This window comes from Zingiber officinale, chromosome 2A (assembly GCF_018446385.1).
Source record: "Zingiber officinale cultivar Zhangliang chromosome 2A, Zo_v1.1, whole genome shotgun sequence".
Lineage (NCBI taxonomy): Eukaryota > Viridiplantae > Streptophyta > Magnoliopsida > Zingiberales > Zingiberaceae > Zingiber > Zingiber officinale.
This window is the reverse complement of record NC_055988.1, coordinates 3,838,713-3,858,512: the sequence shown is the minus strand read 5'-3', so window position 1 is coordinate 3,858,512 and position 19,800 is coordinate 3,838,713. Positions and strand designations below refer to the sequence as shown.

Here is a 19,800-nt window from a genome sequence, read left to right as displayed (position 1 = left end):
ATAACAAAAGACAAATAATATCTTAACAAAGAGTTTATTCAAACATTAGTGTGTAATTCATTCCCTTTATAGCAGCCACTAATGATACATTACAAAGACATAGGTATCGTCCTCCTTGGACACATACAGTTGTACTCTTTTTCTCCTGCCGAAAGGCAGCATCCCTATGGAGATGTGAGGAAGAGCTTCACAAAGAGTGATATTTTACTCATTATTTTGAATTGCGGCCTCCTCTAATGCCCCATTGACTTGGGACAGTTTACGTCGTAGCTGCACAATTTCTGTTTGGTTCTTTTTCTCTCGAAAAAGGGCAGCTTCTAACTCCTTCCTCGTCGGGTCCCATTGCTTTGTGAGAATCTTAAGATAGCCACAAACTACATGATGTTCCATGGATAAACTGAGATACCTGTCACGAATATGTTGGAAAAATCGAGATTCAAAATAAAAAAAAAGATATATATAAAGAATTACACGATGAAATAATACAAACCTGGAAGCATACGGATCCAGTGATACAGATGATCTTTCTGGTGAAGAAGAGGCACAACTTGAATCCTCTTCCAAAGGGGGGTCTTTAACCCCACCCATAGTAGGTTTCGTCTTTCTACTAAAGATAGACATGATCATAAAAGAGATGTAATGGGGACCAAATGCAAGGCAAGTTGGATGAGTCTGTCCAGTGAATCGCGTAATTATAGGAAAAGGCCCCTACCAAACCCTACCGCTTCCTATAGAGAAGTCAAACTGACGCGTCTTTTCAAGTAAATGTGCCATTGAAACTCTCACTACACCCCATTACGAGCTGGAAAAAGATAGGACTATCTTACATATAGTAAATACAAGGATTAATGAACCCTCGGGGTATGAATTCCTACCGTGCATGTATTGTCTAACGGCTCCTCCAACATGTCGCATCTAAAAATATTTAAATCATACAATTATTAGACATACGTTCCGTACCCACTATCTAGCTGCGCCAACGTTCAGAATTTTATGCTACAAGGACAGATAACACAACAAAAGGATAGCAATTTAACATGTAGCAATTAATGGCGATAAGCTGCTACACGGGGTTGCAGATTATTTGGATTAACTACCACACCGTTTAGCATTGACTCTATTTTTATACTTTATGATCTAGCTGCTACAATATCTAGCAACTACTGCAATAACTAGGACCACAAATGTACTAGCTAGGGTTGATTAAATTTTTCCACATTTTTTTCCATTTAAAAATAACCTAGTATTAATATTTTTATCAGCTATGGATGTGGTGCTACAAGTTGGACTAGTCAGCTTCACAAGACATTTAAAACTTAAATTGTTACACCCCATTTAATTTAACTACAATTATAGAGACACAGCGAATCAAAGACGCTGCTTTTGTGAAAGTAATAAATTTATAGAGACACACCAAATAAATAATTGTAACATACCACATAAAGGTCCATTCATCCGTCACGTCCATGGAATGACCACTCATAGATGTTTTTATGAAAGCTATGACAACTCATAACTGTCATAAATCTTGACTAATGAAGACTCACAAAATCGGGCTTGTCAGAAGCACAGCTGTGGCCGCGTCATGGCAAGGCAACTATTCCCATACCAAATAGAAAATGACTCTGATTTTCTATATAACACCGACAGGGAGGCTGCTTACATGACCATCTGATTCCAAGATGAGTAGTTCAACTTGGATTTACGCCATTTTCACGACACCACCGTCCTCTTTTCTTTCATTGCAACTAGGCAACATATTCAAGTGTTTCTTTCATGCAGTAACGAGCCTCCATAGGATTCTTGTGACGACGAACTTCTCCCAACCTTGACCAAATAACGTGGATAAGCTATGGCGGTCTATCATGGCCCAACACTCTTGTGTTCGCAATGAAGACCCTTAGAGTTCACTAAGGAAATCATAATGGAGTAGCCCTACGAATCGTGCCTCCACGAACTTCTCCCACTTCTCCCACCGGCAAGGAATTTTAGTTTTGCGAACACCACTATCAAAGGATCACCGTTCGTTCCTGTGTTATGGCCTGTAAGGGAGTGGTCTGACTTTTGTACAATCTTCCGTTTGTGCACCACAGAGCCTCAGTCATTCCCTCAGGAATTCTCTTTGATTTACAAATACATTATGGCGTCGGCGAGTTTACAGTTACTATAGAATATCTGTAGCAGCTACTAATTAATGTATTAGTCCAATTATATTTCATTGGCATGTGGGGATATGTTTAATCGGTAAAATAAAATGGATTCATTATTCTATATCATTGTCAATAACTAGGAACATGGTATTAGTAAATCTGGTGCACGTTGTAGAAGCTACAATATTATAGCTGCTACACCAAAGTAGCAACGAGCGGGGTCTGTGATATGGTAATATTCACAAGGAGTTGATATTGTTCATGTAATAAATTTAATATTGTAAATAAAGCTAATAACGTAACACAAACAAGATTCTCTTATAATTTGATGCTGCTTATTGTAGCAGCTTACCAACAGTCAACTGCCACACTTTGTAGCAGCTAGTATTTGTTTACTTCTATTTGGCTTTACATCATTCCCTTTTCCCAGGTGTAATAAAATATAAGTTATAAACAATTTAAGTTGCGACATGGTGTAGCAGCTTTTGTACATTAATTGCAGACAGGAATTCAATACATGGTTTAGCAACTTTTGTACATTAATTGCAGGCAGGATTCAATACATGGTGTAGCAGCTTTTGTGCAACAAGTCCTCGAAAAGAGTCGACCTTTTGACTCATCAATAGCATGCGCTGGGTTTGTCTATAATTACTCACGTAAAGGTTTAACGTAGCACGTATCGTATTGGTGCTATATCTTGTTATCCTAGTACTGAGTAGAAACTACATTATGTAGCATCTACTGCAAGTTGATTATAGACACCGGATAACCATAGTTTTGCACTTGTAGCTGAACCTTCATTTCCATATTACACATTAATTGCAACCGAAGGGGTCGGTCATATAAAATAATACTTTTGTCAATAAACAGGTGTAAAGTGATACAAATTTCAGTAGCTTATCAAGATTAGCTGCTACACTAAGTAGCAGTTAGTGTGGATCAGCTGCTACAGCTTATATCAATATATCTTAACTGTTGCTGCTGCACTTTGTAGTAGCTACCTAGGATTATCTGCTACAACGTGTAGCAGTTATGCTAGTGTTATACTTTATGATGTATCTACTACCACGCGCGGCCACTAGTGCATTGCATGCCCAAAACGTTGTTGTAGCAACTGCTGAGTAGAAGTATTTCACTTTTTTTTCTTTCAACTTATTATACATACCAACATTGTAGCAGTTTATTCTCCTCCATTCCATAAACCGCATTAATGGCAACCTGATGGGGTGGTAAAAATTTAGTATAATTTATCACGCTACATTTGTAAAGTTATCTCCTACAAATTACAGCAGCATCTCATTAGTAGATGCAACAATCTGTAGCAGTTATTGCGGGTAAGCATCTTCAAAATTTTTAAGCTTCTCACGATTAGCAGCAACAAGTTGTAGTATCTACTTCCTATCAAAAAAATATACAATTGTCTTTTGTCACATTTAATATACATATCTTTAGCTGCTATACGATGTATTATCTTCGCAAGGCATTGACAGCAGTATTACAAATAAATTAACACCACGAAGCCTAATTTTTTGACTCTAATCAGTTTCACAATGCGTTTACAATCAGATTATCAATACATTTACACCCCCACCTTGTCATTAATCTAGTGTTTGCTATTAAAAATTTTATGACCAACATGAATACTAAATTCTCTCATTCCATCTTGTCCAAAATTTGTTGGCCTTCGATACATTAAACTCTCAGCTATCGCATCACAAAAATTACACAATCTAGCCTGCAAGATAAAGTTAATATCACACTGTCAATAACATAATTAGTAGCAAAGGATTGGACATGTATCAAATTTATGATTAAGCATATCTACTTACGATTTAACTTGTGTTGGCCCCGGGATCGTAGAAACCTCAAATTTTCTTGACATTAAGGAATGTAGCCCTGGATACCACATTTCGTAGTAAGGTGGGTCAATATTTTTAAAAATATCAACCTACACGAGTTTGAAGTTTGTAACCAATGCACACATACATCCATTACAATATGATTTACTCAACATGGAAGTTACTTACAAACTTTCGAAACTTAGATGTGTATAGTTGTGAGGATCCAAGTGAGTTGTAATGCAAATATTGAGCTTCTTGGAGGTCTATGATCAGTAGGTGCCAGTGATCATCTGCATTATTTAATGGACAGAATATATACCTGAGTGGTTTGTCAGTGTCAGTGCTTGCTGCTAGGCCAAATGCCTCATATGATATCATTGCAAACAAATCCTGTGTATGCAGACAAACATTGTTGGAGGCATATATTGAAAATAAAAACTAGATAGGAGTAGTTGTTGTCATCCTTACATCAAAACCAACAGGACAAAATATAGATGGCCAATAAGGGATGTCGGAAGTTTTGGCTTCCTCTGCAATTACTACAAAATATGCATTTATGCAATCACCATCTTTGTAGCCAGTCCAATCAAAGATACCCATGAAAGATGTCAAACCCAATGATATAGTTCCATTGGACTATATTGGTTTTGTCGTAACCCTACAAAAAATAATAAAAAAAAACCTTTACATTAATTTTGTTTACGTCACCCCTCCCAATAGCTGCTACACTTAAAGCAGTTGCCTGAATTATATGTGTTATATAAACTTTAATATCATGTGCAGGAGTAGATTTGTTTAAACACAATGAAATGTTTGATTCACTATTAATTAAGCAAAACCACTTCCAAGATAAATAACCTTGTGTTCACAATCAAATGGTATATAACTCAAGAAACTTCCAACTCACGTTAGCTGCCTCAGTTGCAACAACGTCTCTGCCACTACAACATCTTTATTTTTCTTAAAATATGACTTCGATTGCTGAAACAAAATATATAGGCAAGGTTTCAACGTGAGTATTCAAATGTGAATTAAGAGTAATAGAAGACACATTTAACCAACCTAACCCGTACCTTAAGTATTTTGGATTTAAGTTGGGTAAGGGTAGACAAATTTTCATTCGATGAAGATGTGGCAGCTACATCAGTAGATGGTACATGGCCTTCTTGTACTTTAACAGGAGCCTCCCCAACTGCCTCTCCTTTGCCCTTGGCCTTCTCTACCTCATGCTCATCTTCAAAAATTACTCTTTTACTCCTTTTGGCCAAGTGCAATCCCTTAATCTCTTTGCCAGTTGGGGGTTTCCTTCTCTTTGTAGCACAAGTCTTTGTCCTGGGTACTGGCCGCGTGGCAGGTAATGGTGGAATAACCTTGGCAAGCAACTAACTTTCAAGCTCTTTGATTTTCCTCTCTTGTTCTGCTATATTTTGCTCTTTTACCTTTATACTTCTGTCCTTCTCATCTATTATTTTATCCTTGGAAGCTAATGATTTTTCTGCATCACTGCAAAAAAAAATTTCTCCTGATTTAGCTCACTTATTATACGCTCCATCTGGGCAATGACCTGGTCCTTGCCGTCAACCACAAACTCCAGCCGAGATTTTTCTGCCTCCCAGGCTTGACATTTTGTACAAGCCTCTTTTTCCTCAACATATTCTACACAAAATGGCTCTGGACCTCGATACGGCTTTTCCATACATTCTGCTGCCTGTACAGGAACTTGGTGGGGAATACCCTGAGCATCGACTGCCTCTTCATTAGATTGCTCAGGAATTTGAAAACCCCTCTGCAATTTGTTGATCTATATGCTCTACAATATCTTCTAGGGGATCGTTTGAGAGCAAGTGTGTCTCTAGGTCCGAAGGTTGCAAATCAACAATTATTTGTGCAGGAGGTAATTCAGCGATCCTTGACTTTATTGTCTTCACGCGGGAGCCTGACCACTTCCATCTGCATATTCTTGGAAGGGCATGCTATCTGTAAGGATCCATTATTCTGACATGTTCACACATCCAGACCTGCAATACAATAAAAACTGTCAAAATTTGATACATTCTGGATTTATCTTATGAGACTATCATTATATTTAGAGACTTACAGCAAGGAGATGTGCGAACCCTCTGAGCATGGGAGCTTGCATTCCCGCAAGGCCCTCAGGTTTCACCCTCAGTGAAAGCATCGAACCAATGGCCCCCAGCTGCAGGCTGATATAGTCATATACAGCCTTACACCAATTATACCTACCTAAATTGGCAAAATCATCTACGCAGTTTATTAGTGATTGTATTAGTAATCTAGATATGCTGCTAGTAGTAGTAAATAAAACACTAACAAAGAAATACAATATTAATAATTGACAAAACAGAGTATCGGTTTCAGCAGAGGGAGGTTGGTTGCTGAGGTTTATCATCTTCTTCTCCAGCTCCTTTTGTGTACACTCCACATTATGGAAGTGTTGTAGAAATAGTGGAGTGGTAGCTGCATGCTGTTGCAAAATAACTTCATCGTCGTGGTCTGGAAGTCCAAGTATCAATGAGACGTCTTTCCTGGTGAAGCTAATCTCCTTGTTATGAAAGATGAAGCATCTGGCTTACACATCCCAATTGTCAAACATATTTTGAATAAGACAACGAATATTTACAATTTTAGGCATGGCTAATGCCCAAGCAAATGGGCTTCCATTGATCATCTCCAACTGTCGGTCAGTTATGTGGAGTGATGATATAAACCCCTTGAAGTGAGGGTAGTTACTTTTCCAGTGCACTTTCTTGCGATATGCACGGGAAGCTGCAGTTCTCTAGCTCGCCATTTAGTTCTGTCAAACACAAACATAAGCTCATAATGCTACTCACTTCCCTTATGTGTAATCTCTATATTATAAACCATAATATAAACTCCGATACTGTTATTAGTAAGTAGTAACCAGACCCTAATACATTACCATGTCTATAATCTCTATATTATCAACCATAATATGAAACCTGGGACTGTTATAAGTAACCATAATCTAATACATTACAAGTTCTATAATCTCTCCTATATATAACAATGTGACTAGTTGTGCTTAACATGAGTACTCTACACGTTGTAGCAGTTAGTGTCAAGTAGCTGCAACATATGTAAGAAGACAATGGAGACTATAGTGTTTAAGCGAGTTGTTTCATTTTGTAACAGTTCAACGACAAGAGCTGCACCACGAAAGATATATATTTTTTGTTTTAAACTCATTGTTCCCTCAAAGTAAACTATCTTTGGTGGGCGACCTAAAAACATTAAACCCCTAGCAGCTAGGAGACGGTTCTCAACCCTAAATATTCAAAATATCCAAGTAGCCGAAGCTTTGGAACATAAACCCTAACATATTACTTACAATGAAGGCAAAGCTTCGAATGACAAAAAGAACGTCGCAGAGCAGAGAGGTTGATTGATGAAGACTCCGTGGGCCACCGAACAACTATCGAATAAATTCCTTCGAAATATTTGTCACACGGCGAGTTTAGGGTTAAAAACTTTGATCTATGAGGGTAAAAATGTATTTGAACATTATAAATATATATTATCACAATAATTGAAAAACTAACCGAAGCAGCTCGGGCAGTTACGAACCTTCGAACTTCACGAGTCTCGAATTGTAAAGCCTAAAGAAATAGTGAGGTCAAACCTCGACATCGCCTTACAATCCAAGTTAGACGATCCCAAATCCGAAGCTTCAATCGATGAAACTGAAGCAGCGCTACTGGTAAGACATTTCAATAAATTTCTTAAAACTAATAAATTTTGGTCACAGTCGAGAAAGCATCAGCGCAACAGAAGGACAGTCCGGTGCTACAATTGCTAAGAAGAAGGGCACATCCAGGATGACTGTCTAAAAATAAAGGAAAAGACAAAAGACAAGGAGAAGGTACAACACAAGCCAAACACCTCCAAGCACAAAATCCTGAAGGTCACGTGGGACGATTCAACGTCCTCCGAATCTGAAGTCGAAGCCTTCTCAGGACTAGCGATGATGGCGAACCACCAGCTAGATGAAGAGTCAAGTTCAGAAATGAGCATAGATAAAGGGGGAGGAACAGCAGAAGAGGAAAGTTATGATGAAGGGGGAGAATCACAAAATAAGGTAAGTAAGATACGTGCTCTAAACCCTAAATAGTCGTTTCAATTTATTAAATTTCTTTCTAAAGACTTAGCTGAATCATAAAAAGAAATTGCTAACTTAAATGAAATGTTAGATAGTTTGAAATCTGAAAATGATAAATTGAAACTTCAAATTGAAAGTTTAAAATCTGATGCATGCTTAAACACTAATGTTTTTCAAAAATCAAAAATTAAAGTTTATGAAAAATTAAACTGATATATAAGAAAGCGTCAGGGACAACTTAGACGAATTCCAAGAAATTATATACCCCCTAAGTTCTTAAACAAATCCTGTAGGAAGGAACCTATACTGGATTCCAAAATCTTTGTTAGTTTAAATTATTTTTAAGTTAGAGCTTACAGCGAGAAAATTAAACATTACAATTTCTTTATGAGATTTTGTCTAAGGAAGTGGTTATTGCCTCGCCACGACCTGGAAACCAAAATATTGAAATAAAATGTTTAATTAAATTTTTGGTAAAACATTAAAATTGAAATTAAATAATGCTTTAGAAAGTTTTTCTTTAGCATCTTTTTAATTCAACAAAAATATTTCTTGCATAAATTTTTTTTTACTTAGGAAAATTCTCTATAATATTTTTTTTTGCCTAAGTTAAAAATTTCTTCTGAAATTAGAACTAAATTAAAAATTTCTTTTTCTTGCCTAAGTTTTAACATAGAAAATTCTTTCAAAATTCTCAGAAAGTTGTTTTACATGACTTAGGAACTTTTTCCCCATTTTTTCTGTGATCAAAGGGGGAGAGTTTAAGTAACAAGTTTAGGGAGAGTTAGGGAGTTAGGAAAATTAAATTTTAAATTTTTTTTATTCTAACTTATACAAATTCTATTATTGCAATTTATGTGCTTAAAATGTTAGTTTAGTAATTTTATTAAAATTACAATTTATTTGTTTCTACTCTAACTTGAACTTGGGTTGGTGCATATAAAAAAATGAGAGATTGTTGGACCCCGTGGTTGTTTTGAAGTGATCAACCAAGTTAGTTATGTTATGTTTGATGTTGATCCCTGTGTCTAAGTGTGCAGGAGCTTAGGAGCACAGGAAGTCGAGCAAAAGACGCAGCTAGCAAGAAGGACGACACGGGAAAGGAGCCGACGGGCTCAGTGCATCCGAAGGACGAGAGAGCTACGGAAGAGTACACTGGTGGGCGAGAAGAACGTGCACGACTTTCGAGAGATGTAAAGCCGGGACAGAAGATTGCTCGAGGAGAAGGCCGGAAATTGGGTTCGGGTGAGCCCTATTTCGGTTAGCCAGAATCACCCAAGTAAATGGAGCTTCGGAAGTCAAAGCAAAGGAGAAAGCGAGCTGGAAATGCAGCTCAAGGCGCCTTCATCAAGATTGGAGGCGCCTCCACCGTTGAGGCGCCTCAATCAAGCATTAGAGGCGCCTCAAACCTTTGAGGCGCCTTCAAGCTTGTTTGAGACACCTAAACACGGGTCAACTCGACCGTTTGTGCGCGGATAGAACTTTATCCGCTTGACTTGGTTGGAGGCGCCTTGGACCTTGTTGGAGGCGCCTTAGACCTTCGAGATAGGATTTTCAGGAGCTATTTAAAGGCCCCTAAAGTTAGGGAATATTCATTCATTCAAGCATTCAACTCTGTGTTCATTCCTAGCAACCTTTGAGCATTATAAGTGTGTAAAAAGACTTCTCCGCCTACAGTGAAGAAGATACTCTAATGGAGTTGTTCAACCGCCTTGGATTAACAACCGTCTTGGTTGTAACCAAGTTAAATCCTTATTTCCTCATATTTTTATATTATTTAGTTTTTATATTATTAGTGTTGCATTTTTGAGTTGAAAGCCTTGAGTAGGGTATAATCTTATTTTTGCAGGCAATTCACCCCCTCTTGCCGACCCTGCTACACCAACACGCCCGACTGATCGGCGCATGTGGCGTCGATCAGGAGATGGGGATCAACAGCGATCTCCCTGTGAAGCCGACCTGCTAGCAACTGGCGTCAGGTCGTAGCAGTCTTGTGTGTTGTGCGTCGCTGACTGGTGGAAGGAACAGAACATTGGCGTCCACAATTTGCCTTTTGCAAACCTTTGGGCGACTGACCATCACGTGCTACACGGCGTGCGTCCTGGGCTAGTGTGGTTGCGCTCCCCCCAATCGAGGCCCCTTAAGAGGTTGATGGCTGCTCGACAAACTCAGCTCAGGAGTTGCTACGAGTTCGGCTAGCACCTCCCTTCTTCTGGCCGCTTGAGATTCTTCTACGTTTATATACTCTGTGACCTTCCTTTGCAAGTGGTCGAAGTCCCTCGGTGGCTTCCGAATGAGCGATCAGAAGAACTCCCCTTCGGCGAGCCTTTGATGAAGGTGTTCACCAATACATCTGAGGAGATCGCGGGGATGTCCATTGTCACCTGATTGAAGCGCTGGATGTGGGCCCTCAATGGTTCCCTAGGCCCTTGCTTCAGTGAGAACAAGTTTATGCTCATCTTCTGGTGGCGACAGCTGCTAGCAAAATGGTGTAGGAATGTCGCTTGGAAGTCCTTGAAGTTATAGATGGAGCCGATCGACAACCTCTTGGACCAATATTGCACTGATCCAGAGAAGGTGGTGAGGAAGACCCGACACTTCACCCCATCGATGTACTAATAAAGTATGACCGCATTGTCAAATTTGGCCAGATGATCATCCAGATCGGTAGTTCTGTTATATTCTCCGATCGTCAGTGGAGTGTAGTGTCGGGGCAGGGGATTATTCAGAATCCCTTGCGAAAATTGTTGGTTGATCCTCTTAGGCGAATCGTCGTCCCTCGGCGCCTTTCCTTACATCCCAAACGGGCGCATCGTCCAATGAAAATCCCCAATCCTTGTCCACTCGGCCCCATTCCTCCGATTGGGTCCTGAACAGCGCTCAGTAGAAGGGGATCGGCGCATTGGGCACTTCTACATACATGCCGATCGGCTTCTTGTTATTCCCTCGAGCGGATATTTGGTCCGCTCGATCACCGTGTTCAGCCGGTCGATCAGCGGCTGATGCTGCGGGTTCCTGCGCTTGGAGCTTAGTCAGCGCCTGTTGTTGTTGTTGTCCATTATCTTTGCCGCTCAAGCTTGTATCAACATGTCGAGCTCCTCTTGCGTCAGTGTCACTGTGGTGAATCGTCCAGCGTTCTCCATCTGCTCGTTCGGATGTAGGCTACATTCTCATAGACGGCGCTAAAATGATCCTGTTCGAAAGCAAGAAGGTGGAAAGCTAGAGATGTGGCGGCTTCGCTGAATATAGACCATGCTCTGCTTTACAAAACAAGTAACATCAGTGCCGAACCAGGGAAGGGATCCCTAGCATTAGCCCTCCGACGCTCAAGTCAGTCACCAAAACTGTAGAAGAAGTGGAGCAACAATAGAACTAGAACAAAATAGTAATAACGTGTACCTCTGCCGGTGATTGCCCCCCTTTATATAGAGCCTTGGTGGGCGACACACACGCTTCTTAAGGCGTGAGCGCATTCTCCAATATGTTCTATGAAAGGACCTATCAGGAAAGTACATATCTCTGATAAGACAGTAGAAGTTTTCGTCGTACGATCCTTCTGTCGATCATGCCTCGTGTCAGTGGCACTATCTCCCAAAAAAATGTCGAGAGATACTACAATGATCTCGTTGCTTGGTTGAACAGGGAAGTCACTCAGTCAGGACTCCGCTGTTTGATTGAACGGGGTAGCCGCTCGGTCGAGGCTCCTCGGCTCTATCGACCTTAGTTGCTCTTCCTTGTAACAACTGTGTAGTAATATGTCCTCCCCTGTTTAGACAAGCTATCTGATCTCCTTTAGTGTCCTGCTGCTCCGTACTGAGCGTCAGCTATCTTACATGTCTACCATCGGTCGGGCCCTGACTGACCCGATCGGTCGTTGCAATTGTCCTCATTTCGACCCCTTGACACTCAGGTATTGACCACCTTGATTTTGACCTCCACCTTGACAATTGGCCCCGTGTCAGGTGGACCTCCCTCTATCGCCGCATCAATTGGCATAAAATCTTATGGATAGAGTCCAAAAATAAAGGTATGAAGACTTATGTCTAAAGTAGATAATATCATGTCATTGTGAAAATATGTGAATTCTTTAATCCCAATAAATAGTCCAAACCAGTTGTCATGTGGGGTAGCCTTGAATAAAGTTACGGGAATGCCTGAAATAGGTCAGGGTGATTAACCGGATGCTCGCGAGAGATCTGGAGTAGGTCAGAGTAACTGGATGCTCATAGAGAGGCCCGAATCAGATCAAGCGTGACCGGATCCTAATGCTTCCGAGGAGATCAGGAACAGATCGGGATGACCCAATACTTGAGGGGAGACCTGGAGCTGGTCAAGATGAACGGATGCTTGTGGAGAGGTCTAGAGTAAATCAAGATGACCGAATACTTACGGAGAGGCTCGGAGCATGTCAAAGTGACCAAATGCTTACAAGGAATGCCCGGAGCAAAGTCAACGTGACCGGATACTCATGGAAAGGTCCAAAGTAGATAAGAGTAATTGGATACTCGTAGAGAGATCCAAATTATGAGAGTACGGTGGTGCTTTATTTAAGGAAAGGATTATTAGAACATAATTGAAAAGAAATGAAAAATGTTATGGATGTGAAAGGGAGTATAGCTAATGAAGTCATGGCGGCTTTACTTACTCCGATAGTGAAGAATATCATTACGGAGATATCAACGTGTTTCAATATCTTTGCGTCGCCATCCACCGTCAACCTTAGGCGACTGACACTCTCGACCATCGTCGGGCCGCCGTCGCATCAAGGCCACACTTTTGGGTTTTGTCAAACCCTATTCTATCTCCTCCGTCGACGTCGACGACTCCTCATCCCTGACCGCCTCCTTGCTCATGAGATCGTGCGGGATCTCCGACCATGCCGCCCTCTCCATTTCCAAGAAAGTCCAGTTCAACATCCTCGACAAAGCCCTCCCGGTGCCCTCCCTCCTCAAGGACTACGACTTCGACTAAGCTCATCTTGTCCGCCTCGTCGACCGCTGTCCTCGTGTCACCAACGCCGAATTCCTCAAATCGATTTTGAAAACGAACGAGAACCTCGTGGATACCCTAAAGCACCCGCCTTGGTTGATCATCTTCAACACCAGAACTACCATTCTTCCCAAGGTCATGCTCTGCGTGCATACGTCTACGCTTTGCTGATAGATACAGTTCTGTTCTATGAAGCCTTTGATGAGATAAAGAGGATGAGAATCTGTCCAAGGATAACCACGTTCGCCCATGCCCTCGGGGTTCTTGCTGGGTTGCCCGCGAAGAAGTGGGGGGAGAAAGTGGAGAACTTGAGGGGATTGGGATGGTCGCAGGATCATGTCTGTGAGGCCTTCGCAATGCAACCTCACATTCGTGGGTGTCGACTGAGGAGACAGGGAAGATTGTGAAGTTCATGGAAGAGAAGCTGGGGTGGACACCGGAGCACACTGTCAAGTATCCAACAGTTCTGTTGTCGAGCCTGGAGAAGAGGATGATGCCCATGTATGCCGTCCTGCGAGTTCTCATGCACATGGGAAGCTTTTCGAAAATAGATTTGGAGAAGGAATTCAAAATCAAGCAAATAGAAAATGAGTGACATGGTTAAATTGAAAGGAATGCATTACTAACCATTAGTCAAGAAAAAAAAAAACCTACCTAATAAATTCAGAGTTGCAAACATGTTTAGGCAGAAGAATAGAAAAAAGACCACATGGCATTCACAATTACAAGATTAACAATCATGGAAAAAGTAGCAGAGTTTTCTATACAGCTACGAGAACTGGGTTATGATAATGATAACGAAACAAAATGTGGAAGAATATGGCTAAAGATGGAATTCATGGTGACCTGGTGATGTTTCCTGCTCTGCATTCACAGGTGCACAAGTTTCTGGAACCTTCTACCACGCGTTGCGACCTCCTTGTATGCAGCTTGATGTTCACCAACTTGCCAGCAATCTGTTGCATCAACAAGAGATAAGATACTGAAGTTACCATGTAAATAGATGGTGAGAAAAGTATTGCATCAATAGATCATCCAAGTTTAAGGGCAGACCATTCTCCATGCTAAGTCCTCTGCGCCGAGAGGCTGAGCTGGACTCGAGAATAAGAAATGCCTCGCATACTGCAAATGCGGACAATAGAACAATAAGGTGGACAAGGGGCTTATGCCAGTTCTCTTAGTCAATTAGCTTTGACTAGCTTCTAAATAGACAGAGTATCTTAGAAAAGTTGATAGAAATCGAAAAAAGAACCTTAGCCAGGTTGGTTTGCATTTCCCTGATTTGCTTAGAATCCATATTCTTAAGGAAATTAATCAACCACCCGGGTTGTACAGCAGCGTTAGAAGAAACAAAAAGTGCTATCTGCAGAAAGAAAAGGGCAAAACATTTCACAAAATTTGACATGAGGGAGTAACTAATACACAGATAAATCACTAACTATAAAGGGTGTGAGCGAGGAGAGATTAAGTGGACATGCAACTCGAGTAGTTAAATTATGGATGATCGAATTTTCTAAAAATAAAGAAACATTTTGTATTGGATTCAGAAAACACTTTTGTAAAATTTGGCATGAGGAAGTAACTAATGCAGATAAAGTCACCCACTAATTCAGGAGCCACTTGATATGTGTACATATGTTGTATCAGCACCTAGCCAACTTGGCGGTCCGTTATAAATTGACCTCATAATTACCTCTCTTCATATAACTTGAAGGCGGGCTGTGAGAGGTGCAGTGAGCGTAATCACCTTTTGCTAAAATGTGTTGTATCAGCAGTGTTAATAGAGATCAATTCAAGAGCCCTGAGTTTAATCAATCCCCACACTAACTCCTCTGGAACAAGTTACTTGCATCTTCAAGGACTTCAACCAAGGTCTCTGTAGTTTTTCAGTGTTCAGCCTCGCCAATATCCTAGTTGCACTGACTTCCAGCTTGGTATTATCTAGTCAAGTTACTCAACCAAGATAGGAGATACATCAAGAGACTAGCAGATTTCAGTATCTATTATGATTTTCTCCATAATTAATTTCTAGTTATCATAGAAGAAGATGACCTTCGAGTCCCCCACAGAAAAAAAATTCTAGAAATATTTTAGCAAAACACATAGAAGCATCTTCAAGAAGAATCAGCTTTAAGACTTTAGATAGTTCTTAATCACTGAACAACATGGCCATCACCGTCAATTACCAGGAGAACTGAGTACACTTGTAACTTTAATGATGATTGAATAACTTCACCAATAGAGAAGTTAATCAACACAAACATTATGCATTTCCGTGGTAGGAAGAACAAAAATATAAATTTTGCATAGTACAATAATCAAGTATTCCTTCAAACTGAATCAAAAACATAAAATCTGAACTTACCTTACGATAATCAAGTATTCCTTCAAATGGAAGCTCTAATTCATCACTGACAATAACTGGAATACAACCGCTAACTATTGCATCAAACAACCTAGCTGAGGATGGGGTATCACCAGCTGGGCTTAGGCAAAAGAGAGATCTAAAAGGATGCAACAGATGACATGATATTAAGTTTCCATAAGAAATTAAACATCTAGAATCACAAACATCTTACCTGCGCATCCCAGTCTGAGCTGCTGCCTTCCCAGCTTCACCAGCACTTCCCTCTAACATAACAACACCCTCACTGTCATGTAGCACTGCTGCAAGTTTACTACGAATTTTACCTCCCTATATAAAGAAAATACACTTGTGACTTAGCATGCGGAAACCCAGATATACTTGGGCCCTAAAAAAGATATCGTCAAGAAGGCAATAAGTTGCATCAAAAGGGGAGACAAACTCATACAGCATTTCTCTTCAGCCTTCCACGAAAAAATAACAATGTGCTTCTTTTTGACTGAGAATCATGTAAGCATTGTGCATCACATAGATCAACATTAGGAACATACGGAAGAATAAGGTCCTTTTCAAGCCAGACTTCCCCTGGTTTGTACCTATACAAGGCAATTAGGCCAGTTCACCACTCTAATAAGAGAGATACACAAGTTGATAAAAAAAAAGGATAAAGGTCACAATTACCAATTTCCTGTGGAATCCATATCTGGCAGAAGCCAGATTGCCTTTTTCATGAATCGGCGGACGGATTTAAAAGACCAAGGATGATGGACTGGAAGTATATGATCTCTTCCTCCAGATCGTTGCCAAGCTGGCTGATCAATCACCCACTTTAGAGCTTCCTAGTATCACAGGCAACTGAAACTTGAGTCACCTGATACAGGAACCTGAATACTAATAACAACTAGAAGCAATTTTCAGTGCAAGAGCTAAAGATCCGCCATGTTACTTCTATTACAAGGGATGACTGTGTATTCAACTATCATACCAACTTATATGAGTTGTCAAAGATCCCTATATAAAGATGATAAATTTTGTGGTTCTTACTCCAAATTTTAATAAGGTTGTGGTACATATCAATTAAGTTGCCTTCGTATTATTAAATAGGAAGAAAAGCCTAGGCCAAACAACAGAGCACATGTCTATATTCCTAATGTTTGATGGCTTCCATTCATCTAGTGTAGAAAAAAGAAAAAGAGGTTGTGGTAAGAACCAACTACTTAATGCTTCAAGAGTAGATGCATTATCTCAAACCTATATGTTTAAAATTTGTTGGATTTAAACGCTGCATAATCTAAAGCTAGCATACTACTCAAATATGGCAGCTCATAAAAAATAAACCTTGGGCCATTCATCAGACCCTGTAAAGTGCCTTGCATTGCTGTCTCTCAAGCAAGAAATAGCTAATTGTTGTGAAAAATGGGATGTAGAAGAAGTCTGCCTCCTCTTGCCTATTAACCCTAATGACATTCTTCAGAAGCCTCTCAGACCCCGGTGCAATCAAATCTGCCCAGAGCCAGTAATCAACAGAATGCTGCACAAAGATTACAAACAGAATAAGTCATGCTCAAAATTATCTAACATCTTGTTACAATAATTAATTTGAGAAGTCAGAGAAGAATTGTAGTTTGCTTCTAGATGACAATACATCAAAAATATTGAACTACTATACTCCAACAGACATAGATCTCGACTGCAGCAAACAAGGAACTACTTAGGAACAAAAAAAGAAGGTCAAATCTATACTAACTGGTGAGTAACCAATGAAAAAAAACTATAAAAATCTTAGGTTATTCGTAACCAGTAAGGAGAGTTTCTGACTGAGTTTACATAACCAAGTGAAAAATGGCAGTAACAGATACATAATAGCAATTGAAGTCTATGCGAAAACATTCCACTCATCTTGCACTTCTAACAATGTCTGCAGTTGGTCTTTCATCCACTAGGATCTAAAAAGGGATTAACGTATGTAATCAAGGTTCATAGACAACAATTGGAAAATGATACAGAGGAGCATAACTGAATAAGTGAACATCTGTGTGTTAATTCAGGGTCTTAATCCATATTGACTTTGTAATCAATAATAATTTTCCTGATTCCAGATTTCTGTTTGGCCTAAGTCAAATATGACAGCTTGTAGATATGCATTTGATGACTCCTTTTTCAGAATCAACAATATGATAGAGGATTATTTTTTACGTAAATTAGTAGGCATGGCCAAATTGCATTGTTTATCAACTCCCATATAAGGATTTGAGTGATTTATGCCTGCAAAAATCAGAATCCGATTGTAGTCACCTAACATTTAGCATTCCAATCTAAATCAATTCGCTTTGCTTTGCGTCAAAGATCAAATTTTTCCTAACATGATTAACATAAAACGGCCACAGCCTTGAAACTAGACTGAAATTCATCGACAAACAGAAAGGAAAAAAAAAAAAAAAATCATGAGTTACCTGTTCGATCAGCCGGTGCACAGGACTGCCATTGGAGGTCAGGTTCGACGTCTCTCTATACGTGTTCCTGAACAGCCACAGCAGATCGTAGGTAAACTTAGCCGGCATCTCGTATACGTAGACGCGCACCACCGAGGAAGCCGACCACGGATCCACCGCATCTCCGTAAAGCCTCTCCGCCTCTTCCTTCCAGATCGAGCCGTCGAGCGCCTTGACCGCGGCAGAGGGAGATCCGCCATCAGCAGCAGAAGCGACGCCCGGGGATCCAGCAGCGGGCGCGCGCGAGGTCAGGAACTTCTCGAGCGACACGAGAAAGGAGTACTCGGGAGAAGGGGAAGGGTTAGGGCTCCCCTTGGAGAGGTGGAGAGGGGCGTCCAGGGAGTCGGAGATCAAGAGCCAGCGCGAGGACGAAGAGTACCTCGCGTAGTAGAAGAGAAGGAAGGCGGAGAAGAGAGCGACCAGAGAGAGGAAGGCAGCCACGAAGGAGGTGGATCTCGCAACAGCAGGGAAGGCCTTGCTCGCCCCCGCCATCGATGAGGTTCGCTGCACCACTGCGAATGGAAAATCGCAAGGGTTTTAATATAATATTATTATTTCTATAATTGTCGGACTTAATATACATTTAAACCCAATTCTGACAATTTAAAAAATTTTAAAAAAAACAGTTCTCGAGAACCTTCGGGGACTTTCCGGAAAGCTGCTCCTACCTCGTCGACAAATAGCAGGGACTCGAACTGCGCCGGACAAGTTGCCATCTCCAACGAGACTCCGAAATCGAAGAAGTCCGCCACCTCTCCGTCAGCTCAACCATGAGGTACTACCCTACTTCTCCGATCTCCTGCCATCCTTATCTCTCTTGTTTCATCCGATCAACGCTTCAATCTCTGCGGTATTTGATTCCTGAGTTGTTTGGGGAAAACTGTCAAGTTAGTCTGATCAACTGACTGTTTTCTTCAGTCTATCGCTCGATTTACTTGGTTCCATGATTTTCTTGTTGCAGCCGCCATCCCACTGTGAAATGGGCTCAGAGATCCGACAAGGTCTACCTCACGGTTGACCTAGCGGACGCCAAGGATGTGAAAGTGAATCTGGAGCCTGAAGGAGAATTCAGTTTCTTCGCCACAAAAGAAGACGTCCCCTATGAAGTTGATCTCAAGTTGTTTGACAGGATCAATGTCAAGGTACACACACTGACAAAGTTACTACTGCAGGTGCGGATCTCATCGTCTCTGACGAGTGGCTTCGTTTCAGGAGAGCAAACTCAACATCAGCGCAAGGAGCATCGTGTGTGTTGTAAAGAAACTCGATAAGAAATGGTGGAGTAGGCTGCTAAAAGAAGATGCAAAGCCACCAGCTTTCCTTAAGGTGGACTGGGATAGGTGGATCGATGAAGATGACGAGAATGGTGAGATCGATTACAACTGAAATTGGGTTCTTTTTACTGACTTTGTCTTCTGCTCTTTGCTGATCGATCCTTTGCCAATTTAGCAGAGGAAGCTGGGGACAAGGATCGCGATGACCAAACCGACGACAACATTTCGTCGCGGAAGAATCGCAAAAGGAGGAAGAAATCAAAGAAGAAGAAGGGTCTGCTTCAGCTAATAGCACAAAAACTGAGGTTTGCTTGTATAAGCAAGGAGTGAGGTTGAAGAACTCAGCTTGGCAAGGTCTGGATGGCTTGTTCTTGTAGAGTATGGTCTGATGCTGTTGAATTGTATATAGTAAAGATGAGGTTTGTTGCGAATTGGATTTGTATTGTTCAGATGGTTTAATCCTTATAGAAGCTTCTTCGAGCACCCTGGGGGTTTCTAACTTTCTGCATTGCATTATATAACATATACTCCAATACATAGTCTGCAGAATA

The 19,800-nt window shown here is 40.7% G+C and overlaps 2 protein-coding genes and 1 long non-coding RNA gene across 4 annotated transcripts; 1 reads left to right on the top strand and 2 right to left on the bottom strand.

The window, feature by feature from the left end:
* Window positions 1-3,484: 3,484 nt before the first annotated feature.
* LOC122040574 lies at window positions 3,485-8,427 on the bottom strand. The gene is made up of 4 exons (XR_006128641.1): window positions 6,090-8,427; window positions 4,460-6,009; window positions 3,980-4,381; window positions 3,485-3,885 (listed from the first exon to the last, which is right to left on the bottom strand). It is a non-coding gene; the product is annotated as an uncharacterized LOC122040574 (long non-coding RNA).
* Window positions 8,428-13,723: 5,296 nt separating this feature from the next.
* Window positions 13,724-18,755, bottom strand: LOC122040570 (probable arabinosyltransferase ARAD1). The gene is made up of 10 exons (XM_042599931.1): window positions 18,613-18,755; window positions 17,937-18,487; window positions 16,841-17,014; window positions 16,165-16,322; window positions 15,932-16,079; window positions 15,698-15,813; window positions 15,484-15,622; window positions 14,371-14,481; window positions 14,172-14,240; window positions 13,724-14,074 (listed from the first exon to the last, which is right to left on the bottom strand). The coding sequence occupies exons 1-10, from the start codon at window positions 18,689-18,691 to the stop codon at window positions 13,955-13,957; spliced, it is 1,665 nt and encodes a 554-aa protein (XP_042455865.1). The 5' UTR covers window positions 18,692-18,755; the 3' UTR covers window positions 13,724-13,954.
* LOC122040573 (co-chaperone protein p23-1-like) lies at window positions 18,608-19,732 on the top strand. 2 transcript variants are annotated; one of them, XM_042599936.1, is made up of 4 exons: window positions 18,608-18,750; window positions 18,937-19,117; window positions 19,188-19,341; window positions 19,428-19,732. In XM_042599936.1, exons 1-4 carry the CDS (start codon window positions 18,746-18,748, stop codon window positions 19,577-19,579), a joined length of 492 nt encoding a protein of 163 aa, XP_042455870.1. In that variant the 5' UTR covers window positions 18,608-18,745; the 3' UTR covers window positions 19,580-19,732. The 2 variants fall into 2 exon arrangements, with proteins under 2 accessions (XP_042455870.1, XP_042455869.1); XM_042599935.1 differs by having other exon boundaries at window positions 19,425-19,732.
* Window positions 19,733-19,800: the final 68 nt, after the last annotated feature.

Bases quoted from the DNA above. Each gene is read 5' to 3' on its own strand.
- LOC122040570 (XM_042599931.1), bottom strand. From the start codon at position 18,691: ATGGCAACTTGTCCGGCGCAGTTCGAGTCCCTGCTATTTGTCGACGAG. The intron at 15,623-15,697 runs GTAAGATGTTTG...GCATCCTTTTAG, and splicing joins GCTCAGACTGGGATGCGCAG to ATCTCTCTTTTGCCTAAGCC. The intron at 14,482-15,483 runs GTAAGTTCAGAT...TTCTTTCTGCAG, and splicing joins GAATACTTGATTATCGTAAG to ATAGCACTTTTTGTTTCTTC.
- LOC122040573 (XM_042599935.1), top strand. The intron at 19,118-19,187 runs GTACACACACTG...GCTTCGTTTCAG, and splicing joins TTGACAGGATCAATGTCAAG to GAGAGCAAACTCAACATCAG. The intron at 19,342-19,424 runs GTGAGATCGATT...TTGCCAATTTAG, and splicing joins CGATGAAGATGACGAGAATG to CAGAGGAAGCTGGGGACAAG.